This window comes from Heterodontus francisci, chromosome 36 (genome assembly GCF_036365525.1).
Source record: "Heterodontus francisci isolate sHetFra1 chromosome 36, sHetFra1.hap1, whole genome shotgun sequence".
Lineage (NCBI taxonomy): Eukaryota > Metazoa > Chordata > Chondrichthyes > Heterodontiformes > Heterodontidae > Heterodontus > Heterodontus francisci.
Window position 1 is genome coordinate 4,913,542 of NC_090406.1, and position 20,670 is coordinate 4,934,211.

General features: G+C 50.0%; 1 protein-coding gene across 3 annotated transcripts in view; it reads right to left on the minus strand.

The window, feature by feature from the left end:
• The window catches only part of LOC137351525 (colorectal mutant cancer protein-like), a 31,980-nt gene that overhangs the window by 10,775 nt on the left and 535 nt on the right, over positions 1 to 20,670 (minus strand). Inside the window, exons 2-9 of one of the 3 annotated variants that reach the window (XM_068016006.1) lie at positions 18,929 to 19,080; positions 11,372 to 11,505; positions 9,658 to 9,809; positions 5,893 to 6,099; positions 4,483 to 4,626; positions 4,083 to 4,231; positions 2,777 to 2,917; positions 1,023 to 1,129 (exon numbers count right to left, since the gene is read on the minus strand). In XM_068016006.1, the coding sequence (XP_067872107.1) occupies positions 1,023 to 1,129; positions 2,777 to 2,917; positions 4,083 to 4,231; positions 4,483 to 4,626; positions 5,893 to 6,099; positions 9,658 to 9,809; positions 11,372 to 11,505; positions 18,929 to 19,080 (1,186 nt within the window). Of the gene's footprint in view, positions 1 to 1,022; positions 1,130 to 2,776; positions 2,918 to 4,082; positions 4,232 to 4,482; positions 4,627 to 5,892; positions 6,100 to 9,657; positions 9,840 to 11,371; positions 11,506 to 18,928; positions 19,081 to 20,670 lie in introns of all 3 variants that reach the window. The other 2 variants (XM_068016005.1, XM_068016007.1) reach the window with 2 other exon arrangements.

Consider the following 20,670-nt stretch of genomic DNA (forward strand, 5'->3'; position numbering starts at 1 on the left):
CCATGCCGGCCATCAAGCACCTATCTATTCTAATCCCGTTTTCCAGCACTTTAGCCTTGGTGCTTACTCAATACTGACCCTCTGACAGTGCAGCACACCCTCAGTACTGACCCTCTGACAGTGCAGCACACCCTCAATACTGACCCTCTGACAGTGCAACACACCCTCAGTACTGACCCTCTGACAGTGCAGCACACCTTCAGTACTGACCCTCTGACAGTGCAACACTCCCTCAGTACTGACCCTCTGACAGTGCAGCACTCCCTCAGTACTGACCCTCTGACAGTGCAGCACACCTTCAGTACTGACCCTGTGACAGTGCAGCACACCCTCAGTACTGACCCTCTGACAGTGCAGCACACCTTCAGTACTGACCCTCTGACAGTGCAGCACACCCTCAGTACTGACCCTCTGACAGTGCAACACTCCCTCAGTACTGGCCTTCCAACAGTGCTGGACTCCTTCAGTGCTCTATTGGGGACTATAGTCCCTGGAATGGGGTTCAAACTCATGACTTTCTGCCTCAGAGTTGAGAGTGCTACCACAGGCTGGTCCATTGAGGCCCCCATATCAAAGTTAAATCTGCAGCTCCTTCACTTTGCACATCTCAAGTTGTTGAAAATGATAGATCTCGGTTTGAGGATATATGTGGCTGCACACACTCACGTCCTCTGAAGGTGTGGAGTGTCCTGGCTGGCACAGCGGCAGACTTCAGATGGATCAGGGACTGAGGGAGCAGAGTCACAAGTTCTCAGTCACAGCACTGGAGGTCCTGGTGGAGGAGGTAGAGGAAGAGGGATGTCCTGTACCCGCAGGGGGAAGGAGTGCCTCTCAGCCCTCCTGTCCCTCTCTCCTGCAGCAGCTGGTGCTACTCTGCCTGGCCTCATGTCCTCCTCCCATTCCTCCAGCAAGTGAAGTACATGCAGAAACAGGGCTGAGGTATTTGAGGATTTGAGGCCATGATAACACAGTTTCTCTGGTTTAGACCCTGCTTCCCAGATGTGTTTATTCACATTGCTTACCAAGCTCTTCCGGGATCCTGTTTCTAGCCTCTAACTGTCTCCGCATAGAGCTCCCTTTAGTTTCAGCCTCGGCCAAGAGTAGCCCATAGGCATCGATGCACTCCTCACTGCAGGAAACAAAGATTCAAATGTTCATTTCTAGAAGAATAGAATTGAAAAGAAGTTTATGTTAAATTTCTGTGCCCAGATTTGGTCTCCATAGTACAAAAACATAGAGTCAAAGGTGAAGACACAAAAAAGATTTACAAGGATGATAACAGAATGGAGAGGTTGTAAATATCAGGAAGGATTGAACAGGCTGGGACTCTGTTCTGTAGTGAAGAGAGGGTTGAGGGGTGACCTGATAGAGGTCTTTAAAATTATGAAAGAGTTCGATAGGGTAGAGGTAGAGAAGATGTTTCCACTTGCGGGAGATCAGAACAAGAGGTCATAAATGTAGGATAGTCACTAACGATCAAATGAAGAATTTAGGAGGAATTTGGTTACCCAGAGAGTGGTGAGAATGTGGAACTCGCTACCACAGGGAGTAGTTGAGGTGAATAGTGTCGATACATTTAAGGGGAAGCTGGATAAACAGATGAGGGAGAAAGGAATAGAAGGATATGGTGATAGGGTGAGGTGGAGAGGAGTGGGAGGAGGCTCATGTGGAGAATAAACATTGGCATCGACTAGTTGAGCCAAATGGCCTGTTCCTGTGCTGTGGATTCTATGAAACCTCCCACAATAAAACTCAACACTGCTCAATCTGGGCTGAGTCCACTGATCTCAGGGTGATGGGTGCAGGTCGCAGATTCTCTGGGTTCTGCTCACTGTCCAGCACGAGTGCAGGACAAAGCAGCCCGCTTGATCGGCACCCCGTCCAAAATCTTAAACATTCATTCCCTCCACCACCGACGCACAGTGGCAGCAGTGTGTACCATCTACAAGATGCACTACAGCAACTCACCAAGCCTCCTTCGACAGCACCTTCCAAACCCGCGTTCTCTACCACCTAGAAGGACAAGGGCAGCAGATACATGGGAACACCACCACCTGCAAGTTCCCCTCCAAGTCACACACCATCCTGACTTGGAACTATATCACCGTTCCTTCACTGTTACTGGTTCAAAATCTTAGAACTCCCTTCCGAACAGCACTGTGGGTGTACCTATCCCACATGGACTGCAGCATTTCAAGAAGACAGTTCACCTCCACCTTCTCAAGGGCAATTAGGGATGGGCAATAAATGCTGGCTTAGCCAATAACGCACACACCCAAGAAAGAATAAAAAAAACGTGAGCACAGACAGGGCCTCGGTTTCACATCTCAACTGAATTGCAGAAACTCTGACAATGCGGTGCTCCCTCAGTATTGTCCCTACAACAGTGCAGCACTCCCTCAGTACTGACCCTCTGACAGTGCAGCACTCCCTCAGTACTGACCCTCTGACAGTGCAGCACTCCCTCAGTACTGACCCTCTGACAGTGCAGCAGTCCCTCAGTACTGACCCTCTGACAGTGCAGCACTCCCTCAGTACTGACCCTGTGACAGTGCAGCACTCCCTCAGTACTGACCCTCTGACAGTGCAGCAGTCCCTCAGTACTGACCCCCTGACAGTGCAGCACTCCCTCGGTACTGCACTGGAAGTATCAGCCTGGATTCTGTGCTGATGTCTCTGGAATGAGACTTGAACCCAGAATCTTCTGACTTGGAGACAGGTTGGAATGAATCATTCGCGGGACAGGAGGGGTTTAGGGGCAGGCGGTCGGCCTTACCTGTACTGTAGAGCCAGTCGTAGTGCAGTGCCATTGGATTCATGTTTCCCCAGCAAGATGCTCAGCGTCTCGCAGTCACCCTTGCATTCCTGCAGGACCACTGACAGCCGGTCATTGTGTCTCTTCCACTCGTCAATGCAGCTGCAGGAATACCAAATGTGGCGGTAACAAAAAAACTATTAAACTTTCTTCGCTCACCTCCAAGGTACACATCATCCTGACTTGGAAATATCACAGCCACTTTTTCTTCATCACTGGGTCAAAATGCTGGAACTTGCGATCTAACAGTACTGTGGGAGCACTTCACTACACAGACTGCAGCAGTTCAAAAGGTGTTTGATGACGCACCACATAATAGACTTGTCAGCAAAACTGAAGCCCATGAGATTAAAGGGACAGTGGTGGTATGGCTATGAAATTGGCTAAGGGATAAAAAGCAGAGAGTGGTGGTGAACAGTTGTTTTTCAGACTGGAGGGAGGGATACACTCAGTAATACTAGGGTCTCCATTAGAACCACCGCTCTTTTTGATAGATATTAAATGACCTGGACTTGGGTATACTGGCAATAATGTCAAAGTTTGCAGCTGACACGAAACTTGGAAACGTAATGAACATTGAGGATTGTAACACATTGCTGGAGGACATAGACTGACTGGAGAAATGAGCAGTCATATGGCAGATGAAATTTAACATGCAGAAGTGTGAAGTGATACATTTTGGTTAGAAGATAGAGGAGGCAATATAAGCTAAATGGTACAATTTTAAAGTGTGCATAGGAACCGAGAGACCTGGGAGTGAATGGCAGGCAAGGTGAGAAGGTTGTTAAAAGAGCATATGGGATTGTGCACTTTATTAATAGAGGAAAAACAAGGAAGTTATTGCTAAATCTTTTTAACACTTTTTTATGCTGCAAATTGTGATCTGGAATGCGTTGCCTGAAAGGGCAGTGGAAAGGGAATTGGAGAAATACTTGAAAGAAAGAAAATTATAGGGATATGGGGAAAGAGCAGGGGGAGGGTAGGACTAATTTGATAGCCTTTTCAAAGAGCTAGCACAGGCACGGTGGACTTAATGGCCTCCTCCTGTCCTGTGTGATTCTACTGATGAGGAAGGTCCACCGTCACCTTCTCAAAATTAAGGGGTTGGCAATAAATGCCAGTCTTACCAGGGATGCCAAATCTCAAGAATGAACAAAAAAAAATACTTTACATCAACTTGTCCGTAAAATGTTTGAATGAGAAAATGCAAGAGAATCCCAGCTATCCCAGTCTTCGGGAAATCTACGCAATAAATCCAGTGTCTTACTTCTTCAGCTGATCCATATCGATTTCTGAATCCTGGATCCTTACTCTGATCATGTTGGATCCGTGCGCACGAAGGACTCGGAAAAGGTCTTGGACACTGGAGCAATCCTGGAATGACTGGATCAATTGCTCGACCACAAACCCTGGATCCTGCAGCAGAGACAAGGGCAAGGAATGAAGACACCCATTCCAGGACAGAACCACACCAGTTTCTTAAAGGGACCATCAACCCGGAGCTGATTTGGGAGTATCCATAGCAACAGCTGCCCAGACTGCTGTACAAAGTCACAGTCAGTATCTTTAGAACTGTTTTCAAAGGCAGACCGCCCCTCCCACTTTGACTATTCTGAATTCAATGTTTCTAATAACCTTTGTTCCCCTGTTTCTCTCCCGAGACTTACAGTGTTCACAAGTGCCGCACACTCTGTACTGATGGTGCTGGATTCAGCTGTGATTGTGCCCATGATACTGGGAAATGGGCTAGGAGGTGGAGATATTGTCACACTCTGCTGCAGACTCTGCAAACACGACAGCAAGTCATCAGCCTAACATAGGAACAGGAACAGAAACAGTCAGTCGGGATCTTATTACACTCAGACCTCCCACTACATACACATGACCGTGCACACACAAAAACATACACTTGCATGAACATGCATGCACACACTGCGCTGAAAATATAACAACAATCAAAATGCAGAGCACTGATTGTGAATCACAAATACTGCCGACTGATGGAATTCCACCAGTCACATAACACAATCCCAAATCTTGATGGGACAGTGTAGAGGGAGCTTTACTCTGTATCTAACCCCGTGCTGTACCTGCCCTGGGAGTGTTTGATGGGGACAGTGTAGAGGGAGCTTTACTCTGTATCTAACCCCATGCTGTACCTGCCCTGGGAGTGTTTGATGGGGACAGTGTAGAGGGAGCTTTACTCTGTATCTAACCCCCGTGCTGTACCTGCCCTGGGAGTGTTTGATGCCAGAAATGCAAACAGTTCATTTCCCAGCACCAAGTATTGGGTAATTTGTCACTCTAGAACATTCTCTGACTCTCCTGGCCCCGCCAACACTAGTTCATTCAGCAAACCATAGAGCACAAGAGGAGGCTTTTTTAATGCATTCACGGGATGTGAGTGTCATTGGTCAGGACAGCATTTATTGCCCATCCCTAAGCAGTTTCTGATACAACAGAATGGCTTGCGAGGCCATTTCACAGGGCAGTTACATTGCTGTGGGTCTGGAGTCACATATAGGCCGGACCCAGTACGGGCAGCAGATTCCCTTCTCTAAAGGGCATTAATGAAGCAGATGGGTTTTTAATAACAATCCAGTAGTTTCATGTCACCACTACTAAGACTAGCTTTTTATTCCAAATTTTATTTTATGAATTGAATTTAAATTCCCCAGTTGCTATGGTGGGATTGGAACCCATGTCTCTGGATCATTTGTCCGGGTTCCTGAATATTAGTTCAGTAACATAACCGCTATAACTACCGGACCATCACACCTGTGCTAATCCTTTGAAAGAGCTCTCTAAATAATCCCACACCCCTGTTCTTTCCCCACGGCCCTGCAAACTTTCCTTTTCAAGTATTTATCCAATTCCTTTTTGAAAGTTATTAAATCTGCTTCCACCGCCCTTTCAGACAGCGCATTCCAGATCACAACAACTCACTGCAAATTCATTCCCATTGTCATTGTCTCACGGTATTACAGCATAGAAGGAGGCCATTTGGCCCATCGTGCCTGTGCTGGGTGTCCCAGTGCCTGGGGACAGATGGCAGGGTATTGCAGGGAGTAACTTGCCTTTAGTTTCAGCTTGTCCCTCTCCCGCTGAATCCCATCGAGAGTGGTCGTGGCTCGCCGCAGTTCCTGCTCCTTCTCCAGGAGTTGGTCTATAAGGTGCTGATTTTTCTCTCTCAGACATTCTAGCTCGGCCTCCCACTGACTCCTTTCCTCCTGCAGCTCTGGGCCCAGGTCAACACCCAACTCCCGCTCCACCTCCTCGATCGTCTGTAATGGGGAGGGGGTTTGGTTAGAGCAGACACAGTGACAGTAACACAGGGATTAAAATGCTCAGCGTGCCGTGTTCCACAAGCACCAGCGCGCAGGTTAGCAGAGTCTCAGTGGGTAATCTGAGCTCTTGCTGTTTACAGAATATTCCAGTTCTCCAGGGTGGGGGAAAGGGGAGGGGCTGCTCACAAACTCCAGTGGAAACTACTGATGAGGTGGGGGAGGCTTCAGCTATGGGGCGCAGTGGGGAAAGGGGCAAATGGTACCCGGGAAACTGGAACTCTCCCTTCCTCCCCCAGGTGCTCAGTGATGGTGGGGGTGGGAATGAAGAAATATGTGTAGAAATGTTACATAGGAACAGGAAGAGGCCATTCAGCCCCTCGAGCCTGTTCTGCCATTCAATAAGATCATGACTGATCTGTGACCTAACTCCATATACCTGCCTTTCCCCCTATATCCTTTGGTACCTCTATTATAGAATTTACAGTTGATCCAGCATCAATTGCCATTTGTGGAAGAGAGTTCCAAACTTCCACCATCCTTTGTGTGTAGAAATGTTTCCTAATTTCACTCCTAAAAAGTCTCTAATGACTGATTTTTAGATTATGTTGCCTAGTCCTCGACTCCCAAACCAGTGGAAATAGTTTCTCTCTACCTACATTATTTGTTCCACTTAATATCTGGAAAACTTTGATCAAATCACCCCTCAACCTTCTAAACACAAGGGAATACAACCCTACTGTCAATAGCACAGAAAGAGGCCATTCAGTTCAACTAATCTATGCTCCACAGGCCTCCCCATATCCCTCTATATCCTTCTCCCTCATGTAATATATCAAGCTTCCCCTTAAATCTGCCAATGTTCTCTGCTTCAACCACTCCACGTGGCAGTGAGCTTCACCTTCTCACCACTCTCTGTAAACAAATTCCTCCTAAATTCTTCATTTGATCTGTTAGTGACTATCCTGTATTCACGCACCCACCTTTCGGCCTCTCTCACAGGAGAAAACAGTTTCTCCACATTCACCCAAGCAAATAAATTCATCATTTGAAAGGCCTCCATCTGGTCTCCTTTTACTCTTCTCTTTTCCAGCCAATCCCCAACAACATTGAAGCAGCGGGTGCTTTAAACACAGGCCAGGGAGCCTATGTTGTGAGTGTCCAGACCCCGACCCATTGTCCAGAACCCGACCCATTGTCCAGTCTGTGTCTCAGTGTCTAGACCCCGAACCATTGTCCAGACCCCTGATCCAGTGTCCAGTCCCCGGCCCATTGTACAGTCTGTGACCCAGTGTCTAGACCCCGACCCATTGTCCAGTCTGGGACCCAGTGTCTAGGCCCCGACCCAATGTCCAGACCCCTGACCCAGTGTCCAGACCCTGACACATTGTCCAGACTGTGACACATTGTCCAGACCCCGACCCAATGTCCAGACCCCTGACCCAGTGTCTAGACCCCGACCCAGTGTCTAGACCCCGACCCAGTGTCCAGACCCCTGACCCAGTGTCTAGACCCTGACCCAGTGTCCAGACCCCTGACCCAGTGTCCAGACCCGGACCCAATGTCCAGACCCCTGACCCAGTGTCTAGACCCCGACCCAGTGTCCAGACCCCTGACCCAGTGTCCAGACCCCTGACCCAGTGTCCAGACCCGGACCCATTGTCCAGTCTGGGACCCAGTGTTTAGGCCCCGACCCATTGTCCAGACCCCGACCCATTGTCCAGACCCCTGTCCCAGTGTCCAGACCCTGACACATTGTCCAGACTGTGACCCAGTGTCTAGACCCCGACCCAATGTCCAGACCCCTGACCCAGTGTCTAGACCCCGACCCAGTGTCCAGACCCCTGACCCAGTGTCTAGACCCTGACCCAGTGTCCAGACCCCTGACCCAGTGTCCAGACCCGGACCCAATGTCCAGACCCCTGACCCAGTGTCTAGACCCCGACCCAGTGTCCAGACCCCTGACCCAGTGTCTAGACCCTGACCCAGTGTCCAGACCCCTGACCCAGTGTCCAGACCCGGACCCAATGTCCAGTCTGTGACCCAGTGTCTAGACCCTGACCCATTGGCCAGACCCCGACCCATTGTCCAGTCTGGGACCCAGTGTCTAGACCCTGACCCATTGGCCAGACCCGGACCCAATGTCCAGTCTGTGACCCAGTGTCTAGACCCTGACCCATTGTTCAGACCCTGACCCATTGTCCAGACCCCGACCCATTGTCCAGACCCCTGACCCAGTTTCCAGACCCTGACCCATTGTCCAGACTGTGACCCAGTGCCTAGACCCCAACCCATTGTCCACACCCCTGACCCAGTATCCAGAACCTGACCCATTGTCCAGTCTGTGACACAGTGTCCAGACCCGGACCCAATGTCTAGTCTGTGACCCAGTGTCTGGACCCTGACCCAGTGTCCAGACCCCGACCCATTGTCCAGTCTGTGACCCAGTGTCTAGACCCCGTCCCAATGTCCAGACCCCTGACCCAGTGTATAGACCCCGACCCATTGTCCAGTCTGTGACCCAGTGTCTAGACCCCGTCCCAATGTCCAGACCCCTGACCCAGTGTATAGACTCCGACCCATTGTCCAGTCTGTGACCCAGTGTCTAGACCCCGTCCCAATGTCCAGACCCCTGACCCAGTGTATAGACCCCGACCCATTGTCCAGACCCCTGACCCAGTGTCTAGACCCCGACCTATTGTCCAGACCCCTGACCCAGTGTCTAGACCCCGACGCAGTGTCCAGTCTGTGACCCAGGGTCTAGACCCCGACGCAGTGTCCAGTCTGTGACCCAGTGTCTAGACCCGACCCATTGTCCAGATCCCGACCCAGTGTCCAGACCCTGACCCATTGTCCAGTCTGTGACTCAGTGTCCAGACCCCTGCCCCAGTGTCTAGACCCCGACCCAATGTCCAGACCACGACCCATTGTCCCGTCAGTGACTCAGTGTCCAGACCCCTGCCCCAGTGTCTAGACCCCTGATCCAATGTCCAGACCCCAACCCATTGTCCAGTCTGTCCCCCAGTGTCTAGACCCCAACCCAATGTCCAGACTTGACCCAGTGTCTAGACCCCAACCCAATGTCCTGTCTGTTACCCAGTGTCTAGACCCCGACCCATTGTCCAGACCCCTGACCCAGTGTCTAGATCCCGACCCAATGGCCAGTCTGTGACCCAGTCCAGACCCCGACCCATTGTCCAGATCCCCGACCCAATGTCCTGTCTGTGACCCAGTGTCTAGACCCCGACCCATTGTCCAGTCTGTGACCCAGTCCAGACCCCGACCCAATGTCCTGTCTGTGACCCAGTGTCTAGACCCCGACCCAATGGCTAGTCTGTGACCCAGTCCAGACCCCGACCCAATGTCCTGTCTGTGACCCAGTGTCTAGACCCCGACTCAATGTCCTGTCTGTGACCCAGTGTCTAGACCCCGACTCATTGTCCAGACCCCGACCCAATGTCCAGACCCCGACCCAGTGTCCAGACCTTTGACCCAGTTTGCAGTCTGTGATCCAGTGCCCAGACTCCTGAGCCAGTGTCCAGTCCCCTTGGCCCTTACTTGAGTGACCAGCTCCCAGTGTGCGAGCGCTGCCTCCTCTTCCACAGCGGGGTCGCTGCACCGATGTGGGATTTCCGTCCTCCGGCTACGCACTGTATCCTCGAGTTCCGTCAGCACCCGGTGCAAGATCTGTGACAACTCACACGGTTCACCTGCGACAGGAAACGGAGCAGCAGTGAGACCTGGTGAGTACAGAACACGTGGTCAGATATCAGGAGCAACCTCTGATCAGCAAAACTCAACCTTGTGACGGAATTTACTGGAGTCGGGTTTAACCTCCCTTCCACTCCAACAACCACAACTTGTATTTATATAGCACCTTGAAAGTAGTGAAACATTCCAAGACACTTCATAGGAGTGTTACCAAACACACTGAGCCACATAAGGAGATATTAGGGACAGGGGACCAAATGCTTGGTCAAAGAGGTAGGTTTTAAGGAGCATCTTAAAGGAGGAGAGAAAGGTGGAGAGGCTTCGGAAGGGAATTCCAGAGCTTAGGATCCAGGCAACTGAAGGCAGGGATTCGGGCGGCACAGTGGTTAGCACCACAGCCTCACAGCTCCAGCGACCTGGGTCCAATTCTGGGTACTGCCTGTGCGGAGTTTGCAAGTTCTCCCTGTGACCGCGTGGGTTTTCGCCGGGTGCTCCAGTTTCCTCCCACAGCCAAAGACTTGTAGGTTGGTAGGTAAATTAGCCATTGTAAATTGCTCCTAGTATAGGTAGGTGGTAGGAGAATTGAGGGAAGGTGGGGATGTAGTAGGAATATGGGATTAATGTAGGATTAGTATAAATGGATGGTTGATGGTCGGCACAGACTTGGTGGGCTGAAGGGCCTGTTTCAGTGCTGTATCTCTAAATAAATAATAAATAAATAAATAAAATCAGGGGATGCGCAAGAGGCCAGAACTGGAGGAATGCAGAGATCTCAAAGCGTTGTAGGGCTGGAAGAGTTTACAGAGATCGAGAGGGACAGATCCTGATCAATTCTGATTAAGGTTGAAACATTAACCTGACTTCACTCTCAGAAATAATCACAGAAAATTCCAGAAACACTCAACACTTCTTCAGTCCTCCTGCAAAGGGAAAACCATCGGCTCGGGGATAGATGACTCGAGGTGAATTTGCCGCATGTATCTCTCTCACTGGGGAGTGTGGGGCTGAGATGCCACAATGGGCACCCACTATTCCAATAACTGATAGTTACATCTATTCTCAAGCAGAGTCTCCAATTCCAGGTAGAATCATTCCCATAGGTTTGACCACGTGATGCTGGTGACGTGATATCTGACATGGTCAGGGGCCTCAAAACATCCCAAAGCACTTCAGAGCCAATGAAGTACTTCTGAAGTGTAGTCCCTGTAGGAATGTAGGAAAAGCAGCAGCCAACGTGTGCACAGCAAGATCCCACAAACAGCAATGTGATAATGACAAAATAATCTGTTTTTGGTTATGGTGGTTGAGGGATAAATATTGGCCGGGTCACTGGAGAGAACTCTCCTGCTCTTCTTTGAAATAGTGGGCATGGGATCTTTTACATTTCCCTGAGAGGGCAGATGGGGCCCCGGTTTAATGTCTCATCTGAAAGATGGCACCTCCGACAGTGCAGCACTCCCTCAGTACTGGGACTTGAACCCATGAAGTTCTGATACTGAGCCACAGCTCACCCCACCCCAGATATAACACTGTGATACTCATTAAGGCCTTGCCTACTGACCTGTGATTTTCGATGTTTGTCCTGGGCAGTCAGAGTCTATGGATTGATCTTGGTCTGGATACAGACATGTACTGGTCTCCAGGAAATGACTATCACTCAGGTCCGAGCAAGTGTCTAGATATTCATCTTCCTCCCTGCAAGGAAAATAAATGTGGTAAGAAGACAGGAGAGTGACAGTGAGCAAAATCCTAAGGGGTGGTCAGGTTATGTAGAGACAGGTAACCAGCCAGACTGAGTCCATCGGCATGCAGAATGGATTAACAAGAAGCTCAGACTGGCTGGAGCTACATAGGGCTGGATTTTTGTTTCGTAGAATCATAGAAAGAGGCCACTTGGCCCATCGTGTCTGTGCTGTCCGAAAATCGATCCACCTATTCTAATCCCACCTTCCAGCATTTGGTCCATAGCCCTGCAGATTACAGCACTTGAGGTAAAGGCTGGCTCGGGTCTGCAAATGAGACCTGACCCCGAGCCCGACAGAACCCCATCCGACCCCGAGTCCGACAGAACCCCATCCGACCCCGAGCCCGACAGAACCCCATCCGACCCCGAGTCCGACAGAACCCCATCCGACCCCGAGCCCGACAGAACCCCATCCGACCCCGAGCCCGACAGAACCCCATCCGACCCTGAGCCCGACAGAACCCCATCCGACCCCGAGTCCGACAGAACCCCATCTGACCCGAGTCCGACAGAACCCCATCCGACCCCGAGCCCGACAGAACCCCATCCGACCCCGAGCCCGACAGAACCCCATCTGACCCGAGTCCGACAGAACCCCATCCGACCCCGAGTCCGACAGAACCCCATCTGACCCGAGTCCGACAGAACCCCATCCGACCCCGAGCCCGACAGAACCCCATCCGACCCCGAGCCCGACAGAACCCCATCCGACCCCGAGCCCGACAGAACCCCATCTGACCCGAGCCCGACAGAACCCCATCCGACCCGAGCCCGACAAAACCCCATCTGACCCGAGTCCGAAAGAACCCCATCCGACCCCGAGCCCGACAGAACCCCATCCGACCCCGAGCGCGACAGAACCCCATCTGACCCGAGCCCGACAGAACCCCATCCGACCTCGAGCCCGACAGAACCCCATCTGACCCGAGCCCGACAGAACCCCATCCGACCCCGAGCCCGACAGAACCCCATCCGACCCCGAGCCCGACAGAACCCCATCCGACCCCGAGTCCGACAGATCCCCATCTGACCCGAGCCCGACAGAACCCCATCTGACCCGAGCCCGACAGAACCCCATCCGACCCCGAGCCCGACAGAACCCCATCCGACCCCGAGCCCGACAGAACCCCATCTGACCCGAGTCCGACAGAACCCCATCCGACCCCGAGCCCGACAGAACCCCATCTGACCCGAGTCCGACAGAACCCCATCCGACCCCGAGTCCGACAGAACCCCATCTGACCCTGAGTCCGACAGAACCCCATCCGACCCCGTGTCCGACAGAACCCCATCTGACCCCGAGCCCGACAGAACCCCATCTGACCCCGAGCCTGACAGAACCCCATCCGACCCCGAGTCCGACAGATCCCCATCTGACCCGAGCCCGACAGAACCCCATCTGACCCGAGTCCGACAGAACCCCATCCGACCCCGAGCCCGACAGAACCCCATCCGACCCCGAGCCCGACAGAACCCCATCTGACCCGAGCCCGACAGAAACCCATCCGACCCGAGTCCGACAGAACCCCATCCGACCCCGAGCCCGACAGAACCCCATCTGACCCGAGCCCGACAGAACCCCATCCGACCCGAGTCCGACAGAACCCCATCCGACCCCGAGCCCGACAGAACCCCATCCGACCCCGAGCCCGACAGAACCACATCCGACCCCGAGTCCGACAGAACCCCATCCGACCCGAGTCCGACAGAACCCCATCCGACCCCGAGTCCGACAGAACCCCATCTGACCCCGAGTCCGACAGAACCCCATCCGACCCCGAGTCCGACAGAACCCCATCCGACCCGAGTCCGACAGAACCCCATCCGACCCCGAGCCTGACAGAACCCCATCTGACCCCGAGCCCGACAGAACCCCATCCGACCCCGAGCCTGACAGAACCCCATCTGACCCCGAGCCCGACAGAACCCCATCCGACCCGAGTCCGACAGAACCCCATCTGACCCCAACCCGGCCTGAGTCCTTCCATATTTTCCCGCACCCAACCCGACCTGACCATCAGTTAACTTACCTTCCGTTTTTCACTTTGTTGCTTACCTGTACAAGCTCAAAATAACTGTAACAAAACCACCCTTACAGTCCAAAAAGTAAATTAACATTAAAGTCACTTATCTGAGGTGGTGATAGAGCGTGTATGATCCGGCCCGATCCCGACCTGAGCCCGAGCACCGGACCAGGAAGTGAAACCCGACCCGACCCGAACCCGAGACATGTCGTCGGGTCCTGTCGGCTTCAGTTCGGGTAGCAGGCCTTTAACTTGAGGTGCATATCCAGACGCCTTTTGAATGTGTTGAGGGTCTCTGCCTCAACTACCCTTTCAGGCAGTGAGTTCCAGACCCCCACCACCTTCTCGGTGAAAAAGTGTTTCCTCATCTCCCCTCTAATTTTTCTACCAATCACTTTAAATCTATGCCCCCTCGTCACTGGCCACTCTGCTAAGGTGAATAGACCCTTCACCTCCACTCTATCCAGGCATTTGTACATTTCAATTAGATCTCCTCTCAGCCTTCTCTGTTCCAAGGAGAACAACCCCAGCCTATCCAATCTTTCCTCATAGCTGCATTTTTCCAGTCCTGGCAACATCCTCGTAAATCTCCTCTGTACCCTCTCTAGTGCAATTACATCCTTTCTGTAATGAGGTGACCAGAACTGTACACAGTACTCAAGTTGTGGATTAACCAATGAGTTATACAGTTCCAGCATAACATCCCTGCTTGGGTTTAAAGGGATGAAAGGATATGGGGTGAAAGTGGGAACAGGTTACTGAGTTGGATGATCAGCCATGATCATAATGAATGGCGGAGCAGGCTCGAAGGGCCGAATGGCCTACTCATGCTCCTATTTTCTATGTTTCCTGCAGTGTACAGCTATCCTCCTCGCTATCTACCACATGGCCAATCTTTGTGTCGTCTGCAAACATCTTGATCATGCCCCCTACATTTACGTCCAAATCATTAATATATACACCACAAAAAGCAGGGGACCCAGTACTGAGCCCTGCGGAACGTCACTGGAAACAGCCCTCCAGTCACTAAAACACCCATCAACAATTACCCTTTGTTTCCTGCCACTGAGCTAATTTTGTATCCACCTTGCTGCATTTCCCTGGATCCCATGGGATTTTGTTTTTTTAAGTCTGCCAATGTGGGACCTTGTCAAAAGCCTTGTTAAAATCCATGTAGACCACATCAACTGCACTACCCTCATCTATCTTCCTTGTTATTTCTTCCAAAAATTCGATCAATTTGGCCAAACATGATCTTCCCTTAACAAATCCATGCTGACTATCCTTGATTAACCTGTGACTTTCTAAGTGACAGTTTATCCTGTCTCTCAGAATAGATTCCAATAATTTGCCCACTACTGAGGTTAGACTGACTGGTCTGTAATTATTCGGTCTGTCCTTCACTCCCTTTTTAAACAGAGGTACAACGTTAGCAATTCTCCAATCCTCTGGCACCACACCTGTATCCAGTGAGGACTGGAAAATGATGGTCAGAGCCTCTGCTATTTCCTCTCTTCCTTCTTTTAATAGCCTAGGGTACATTTCATCCGGCTGTAGTGATTTATCAACTTTCAAGATGCTAATCCCATTAATACTTCCTCTCTCCCTATGTTTATCACATCCAATACTTCACACTCTTCCTCATTAAGTACAATATTTGCATCGTCCCCTCTTTTGTGAAGACAGACACAAGTATTCATTAAGATCCATACCAATATCTTCCACCCCTACACATAGGTTACCTTTTTGGTCTTTTATGGGCCCTACTCTTTCCTTAGTTATCCTCTTACTCTTAATGTATTGATAAAACATCTTTGGGTTCACCTTGATTTTGCTTGCCAATATTCTTTCGTGCCCTCTCTTTGTTTTCCTAATTTCCTTTCTGATTTCACCCCTCCACTTTCTATACTGCTTTTGGCTTTCTGTAGAATTGAGTTCTCGGTGTCGGACATAAGCTTTCCTTTTCTGCCTTATCTTACCCTTAACATCCATGGGACTGTAGATTTGGCCGCCTCACCCTTTTTCTTTGTGGGAACATGTTTACCCTGAATCTCCCCTTTGAATGCCTCCCAATGTTCTGACACTGATTTACCTTCAAGTAGCTGTTTCCAGTCCACTTTCACTAACTCACTCCTCAGTTTAGTAAAATTGACCTTGCCCCAGTTGAGAACTCTAACTCCGGTTCTATCTCTGTTGTCATGCTGGGCCCCCACCTGCCAAGAATGAGGCACATTAGTTTTGTCATGAACATTGATTTTAAACTGTTACTGGAGTGAAGAAAGGACTTGTTAAACAGATCAGCCGTGGCTGGAAAAGACATTTGCATCTTAACAGACAGTGACTGGAAGAACAAAGGACCATTCCCTGACATATTCAACCTACAATGGACCTTGATCACAAGGTATTGTGTGTAAGAGAAGCATTCCAGAGACTGCTAAGGTGATATAATCCAAGACGTGGTCAGACCAGTTAGTCACATGACTAACCTGCTTAGCAACCTGAGCTTTTCTGAATTGTACAAACAGTTTGAACTCAGAAAGTCTGTTTCGTCCTGAACTGAGAAGATCTCTCCTGTCTGTCTGCACCCATCTCTTCCTCACAAGCCTGTGAATCCACTGAAGACACATGAACCCCAAGAGAGAAAAGTCTCCCACAGCAAACAAGGTTTAAGAAGAATACTGGGCCCTAACGAAAAGCAAGATCTACCTACAATCAAGGGCTCTACTGTGAGCTCGAAGAACGGTAACAAAAACTCTTCAGATATTGCCTTAAACTTTTCCACTTTATTTTTTTTCTGCTCTTTTCTTTCTCTATTTGTATGTGTGTATCACATATGCATGCTAGCGTGGGCGGGTCGTGTATCCGTAGGCATCAACCGAATTAGAGTTTAAGTGCAAGTTTCATAAACCTAGAAAACCTGTTTGTGCTGGTTTCTTTGCCTTAAAATTGGAAAGTGGTGAACAAGGATTCACCAAGGGGAAGTTAAAAACATGGTGTGTTTAAAATTAAACCCTGTTACAGTAAGACCAGGTGAAGGCTGAGAGGGAACCCTAGACACCTTTCTCACCTGGTCATAACACTGTCTGTCCTTTTCCATACTTATATTAAAACTGACTGAATTATGATCATTTTCAGGGTCAGGTCCCCAACGTCAGGAGCATTTCTGGGTCCCGACCCCCCCCCACCACCCATTGCCTGACGCCCAACACGATTTTCAAAGAGCAGGTCAATTAGTGGTCAGATGGTGCTTTCGCTGTCCTATTAGGTGCAGCAGCGGGGCGGGGAGTAAGTGAGAGATGAACATGGCAGGCCCAATCTAAAGGGGGGAACCGATGGCCATTATTGTGGCTGTCGATTTATTTTGCAATGGAAGAAAGAGGAGATTGGCAGCAGGACAGATAAAGCAGCCCCATGATTCCCCAATGCCTCCGTCATGGCCAAGGGTCTTCATCGACTGCTGCTGAGGCTGCTCCTCATCGCAGCTTGTCTCCAATTCAGAGTTGCCAATCCTCATTTCCAGGAATGGCCTTGTTTGCTGCCAGCTGCACAGCTTCCTGGACCCACCTGTTATGCCCCCGTGATTCCTGTAGGCTCATTACCCACTACCCCGACCAACTCTCAGGGAGCACTGATTATGTGATGGCCAATGTGATCCCTTCGCCTCCTCCCTCTTATACAGTGTTCAGGCTCCCCGGCTGTGTTGCCTCCTCCTCAGGAACGGGCTTGAGACCCTCTGTGTTTGCCGTGCCTCCTCTCAAAAATTGCAAACTGCCCTTCAACGAGCTGACAATTAACTTGTTTTCTTTCTCAATTACAGACCTGCCATTTTCAGCAGGTTTACCACTTCCAGATTCCCGACTCCTTTTCAAAAATCGCAGCGCATCAGGAATCGGCGGTGCGATTTTTCCGGGTGCGTCGGCCTCCGTTCCCGCCTCTGCTGCGTTACGAAGATTCAGCCCGTGGACAAGGCACAACTTGCTATCGGTGGGGGTGGGGGTGGGGGTGAGGATGGGGGAGGGGGTGAGGATGGGGGAGGGGGTGAGGATGGGGGGGGCGGGGGGTGCCATTCCCTGTGGTTTCTGCACTGACCCGGTTGTTGGGGTGGAGTGGGGGGTGGGTTGCGGGAGAGCTTTGTGAACGCAGTGGACGGTCTGAGCCGGTCACTCTGAAGTGGTCACTCCGGACAGAGTGACTGTCACTCCGAGCTGGTCAATCTGAAATGGTCACTTTCGGCTGGTTACTCTGACCTTTTCACCCTGAGCCAGTCACTCTGAACCGCTCACTCCAATCCAGTCATTCTGGGTCGGTCACCCTGGGCTGGTCACTCCAAGACAGTTGCTCTGTGCTGGTCACCCCCAGATAGACTTACATTAAGGGGTGTGGGGTATATTGAGGAGAGTTGGTTGGTTATGGGATGGTCTTGTTTGTATTAAAGACTTGGAGAGAGGGTGGTTTATGTTTTGCATGGGAGAGGGCTGGAATTCCTGGTCAGATTCTTGCTGTCCTTCCTTTTTGCTGGAATCAGTAACAGAGAACATGGAACACTAACTGTACAAACCCCTGGCTTTGATAAGGTAACTGTACCTCGGGGAATCCCCAGAGTCATGGCTGAGGTGACACTGCTCCCTCAGGGTGATTGTTCCAGAGTTTTCAGCTGTGTGGGTGGAACTCTCTCTCATCAGAGGGTTGTGGGTTTGAGTCTCCCTACAGTGAGTTGAGCACAAAAGTCCAGGCTGACACTCCTGGTGCAGTACTGAGGGAGGGCTGCACTGTCAGAGATGCCATCTTTCAGGATGAGATATTAAACCAAAGCCCCATCTGCCCTCTCAGCTGGGCGTAAAAGATCCCAAGGCTACTATTTCGAAGAAGAGCAGGGAAGTTCTCCTGGTGTCCTGGCCAATATTCATCCTTCAATCAACATCACAAAAATAGATGACCTGGGAATTTAACTCATTGCTGTTTGTGGGATCTTGCTGTGTGCAAATTGGCTGATACATTTCCTACATTACAACAGTGACTACATGTCAAAAAAGTACTTTATTGGCTGGGAAACGCTTTAGGATGCCCTGAGGTTGTGAAAGGCGCTATAGAAATGCAAGTGTCTTTTTTAAGGGCCTGATGTTAATCGTTGATTTGCTCTTCAGGTGAATGAAACAATGAGGTAATATATGGATGGAACTTGGGTCATGAGTTGTGGAAATGTGAAGGAGTGAGTTTTGATGGTTCGTTGGTCACATGGACCCCTTCCTGCCTTTGAGACTCGACTCCCCACCAGCTCCCCCACCCAGGGCAAGTGACCACCAGGACAGGAGGGGGACAGAAATCAGGAACAATCATTTTCTGTGCGCACCTGATGGTTGTCACTGTCAGTCTGTCGATCTTCCTGTTCAGCTCAGCAATAACAACAAGTAACTCTGTGATCTGCTCCTCGTAATGTAGCACAGTCACTGCCTCCTCCTCCTCCGCCTCCGTGTACTCAGCGGTCAACAGCGAGTCCAGACACTGTACAGACAGAAATAAACAGTATTCACACCACTGCACTACGCTGTGTGATGAGGCCATGTACCAGGGGTGTGTGACTAGTCTGTATGCGATGGGTCCATGTGTGACACGTTCTTGTAACAGGTCCATGTGTAACGGGTTTGTGTGTGACAGGATCAAGTGCGACATTGAACTGCCCATAATATCAATACTGCTATTAAAATACAAGTTGTTTTTTTTTTCTTTTTTTTTCTCCTGGGAGTGTTTGATGGGGACAGTGTAGAGGGAGCTTTACTCTGTATCTAACCTCTTTTTTTTTCTCAGGCCCCCTTTATACATTTTTTATGTCGAGGGGGCCTTTATTCCTCAGGCAAAATACAAGTTGTTGTTGTAGTAGACTGTGACTGGCTGTTGTTTTGGGGGCAGTGGCTGCACTAAACAAAACAGGAAGCCCTTCTGCATCACTTCCTGTTGAACAAATTGATTAACGATTGGTAAGTGCTGACCTCTGACCTGGGTTTGTTTTGGAACTAATGCACATTAAGATAGGAGACATTCCATCCTGGGAATCGGACATAAATATTAATCCAAGATATGGTTCGACTGGAGCATAAATGCTAGCATGGACCTGTTGGGCCAAATGGCCTGTTTCTGTGCTGTAAATTCTATGTAAATAGTTCCTTCACATTAAATATCAAAAATTAGTTTTAAACAACATTGAAAGATGTGGGGCTAGCTAAAGCTGCAATTGGTTAATGTACTATCTCACATCTTACTGAATCACACAATCCCAGACCTGCCCTTCGGTAGCTTATCTCATTGAATTACATAGCGTGTACGTTTTTCCCCTTCAAGTATTTATCCAATTCTCTTTTGAAAGTTACTATTGAATCTGCTTCCACCGCCCTTTCAGGCAGCACATTCCAGATCACAACAATTCACTACGTTAAAAAATGTTCCCTGTTGTCGCCTCTAATTCTTTTGCCAATTACCTTAAATCTGCGACCCTCTGGTTACTGACCCTCCTGCCGGTGGAAACAGTTTCTCCTCATTTATTCTTTCAAAACCATTCATGATTTTAAATACCTCCATTAAATTTCCTCTCAAACTTCTCTAATCTAAGGAGAACAACCCCAGATTCACAACCTCATCTAAAAATAGATTATCTGGGTTATTATCACATTGCTGTTTGTGGGATCTTGCTGTGTGCAAATTGGCTGCCGCGTTTCCCACATTATAACAGTGACTACACTTCAAAAAGTACTTCATTGGCTGTAAGGCGTTTTGGAACGTCCTGAGGTTGTGAAAGTTGCTATAAAAATGCAAGTTTGTTTTTTCCCATATAACTGAAATCCCTCATTCCTGGAACTGTTCCAGTATCCAAACTCTTTCTGGAATGAACGCTGTGTCGGGATGAGGCCCCTCCTGCTCCCTGGCTGTGATTGGACCCACTGTCTGGGCAAAAACATCGAGAATGTCCACTCAAACCCATTTCACACACAGCAACAACAGGACATAAAGATCCTGTCTGCCCAAACGAACCCTGATCTGAGGTGGAAACGCTCTGTCAGAGCCGACAGCCCCTGGCACAGCATCAACAGATCAGAAAGC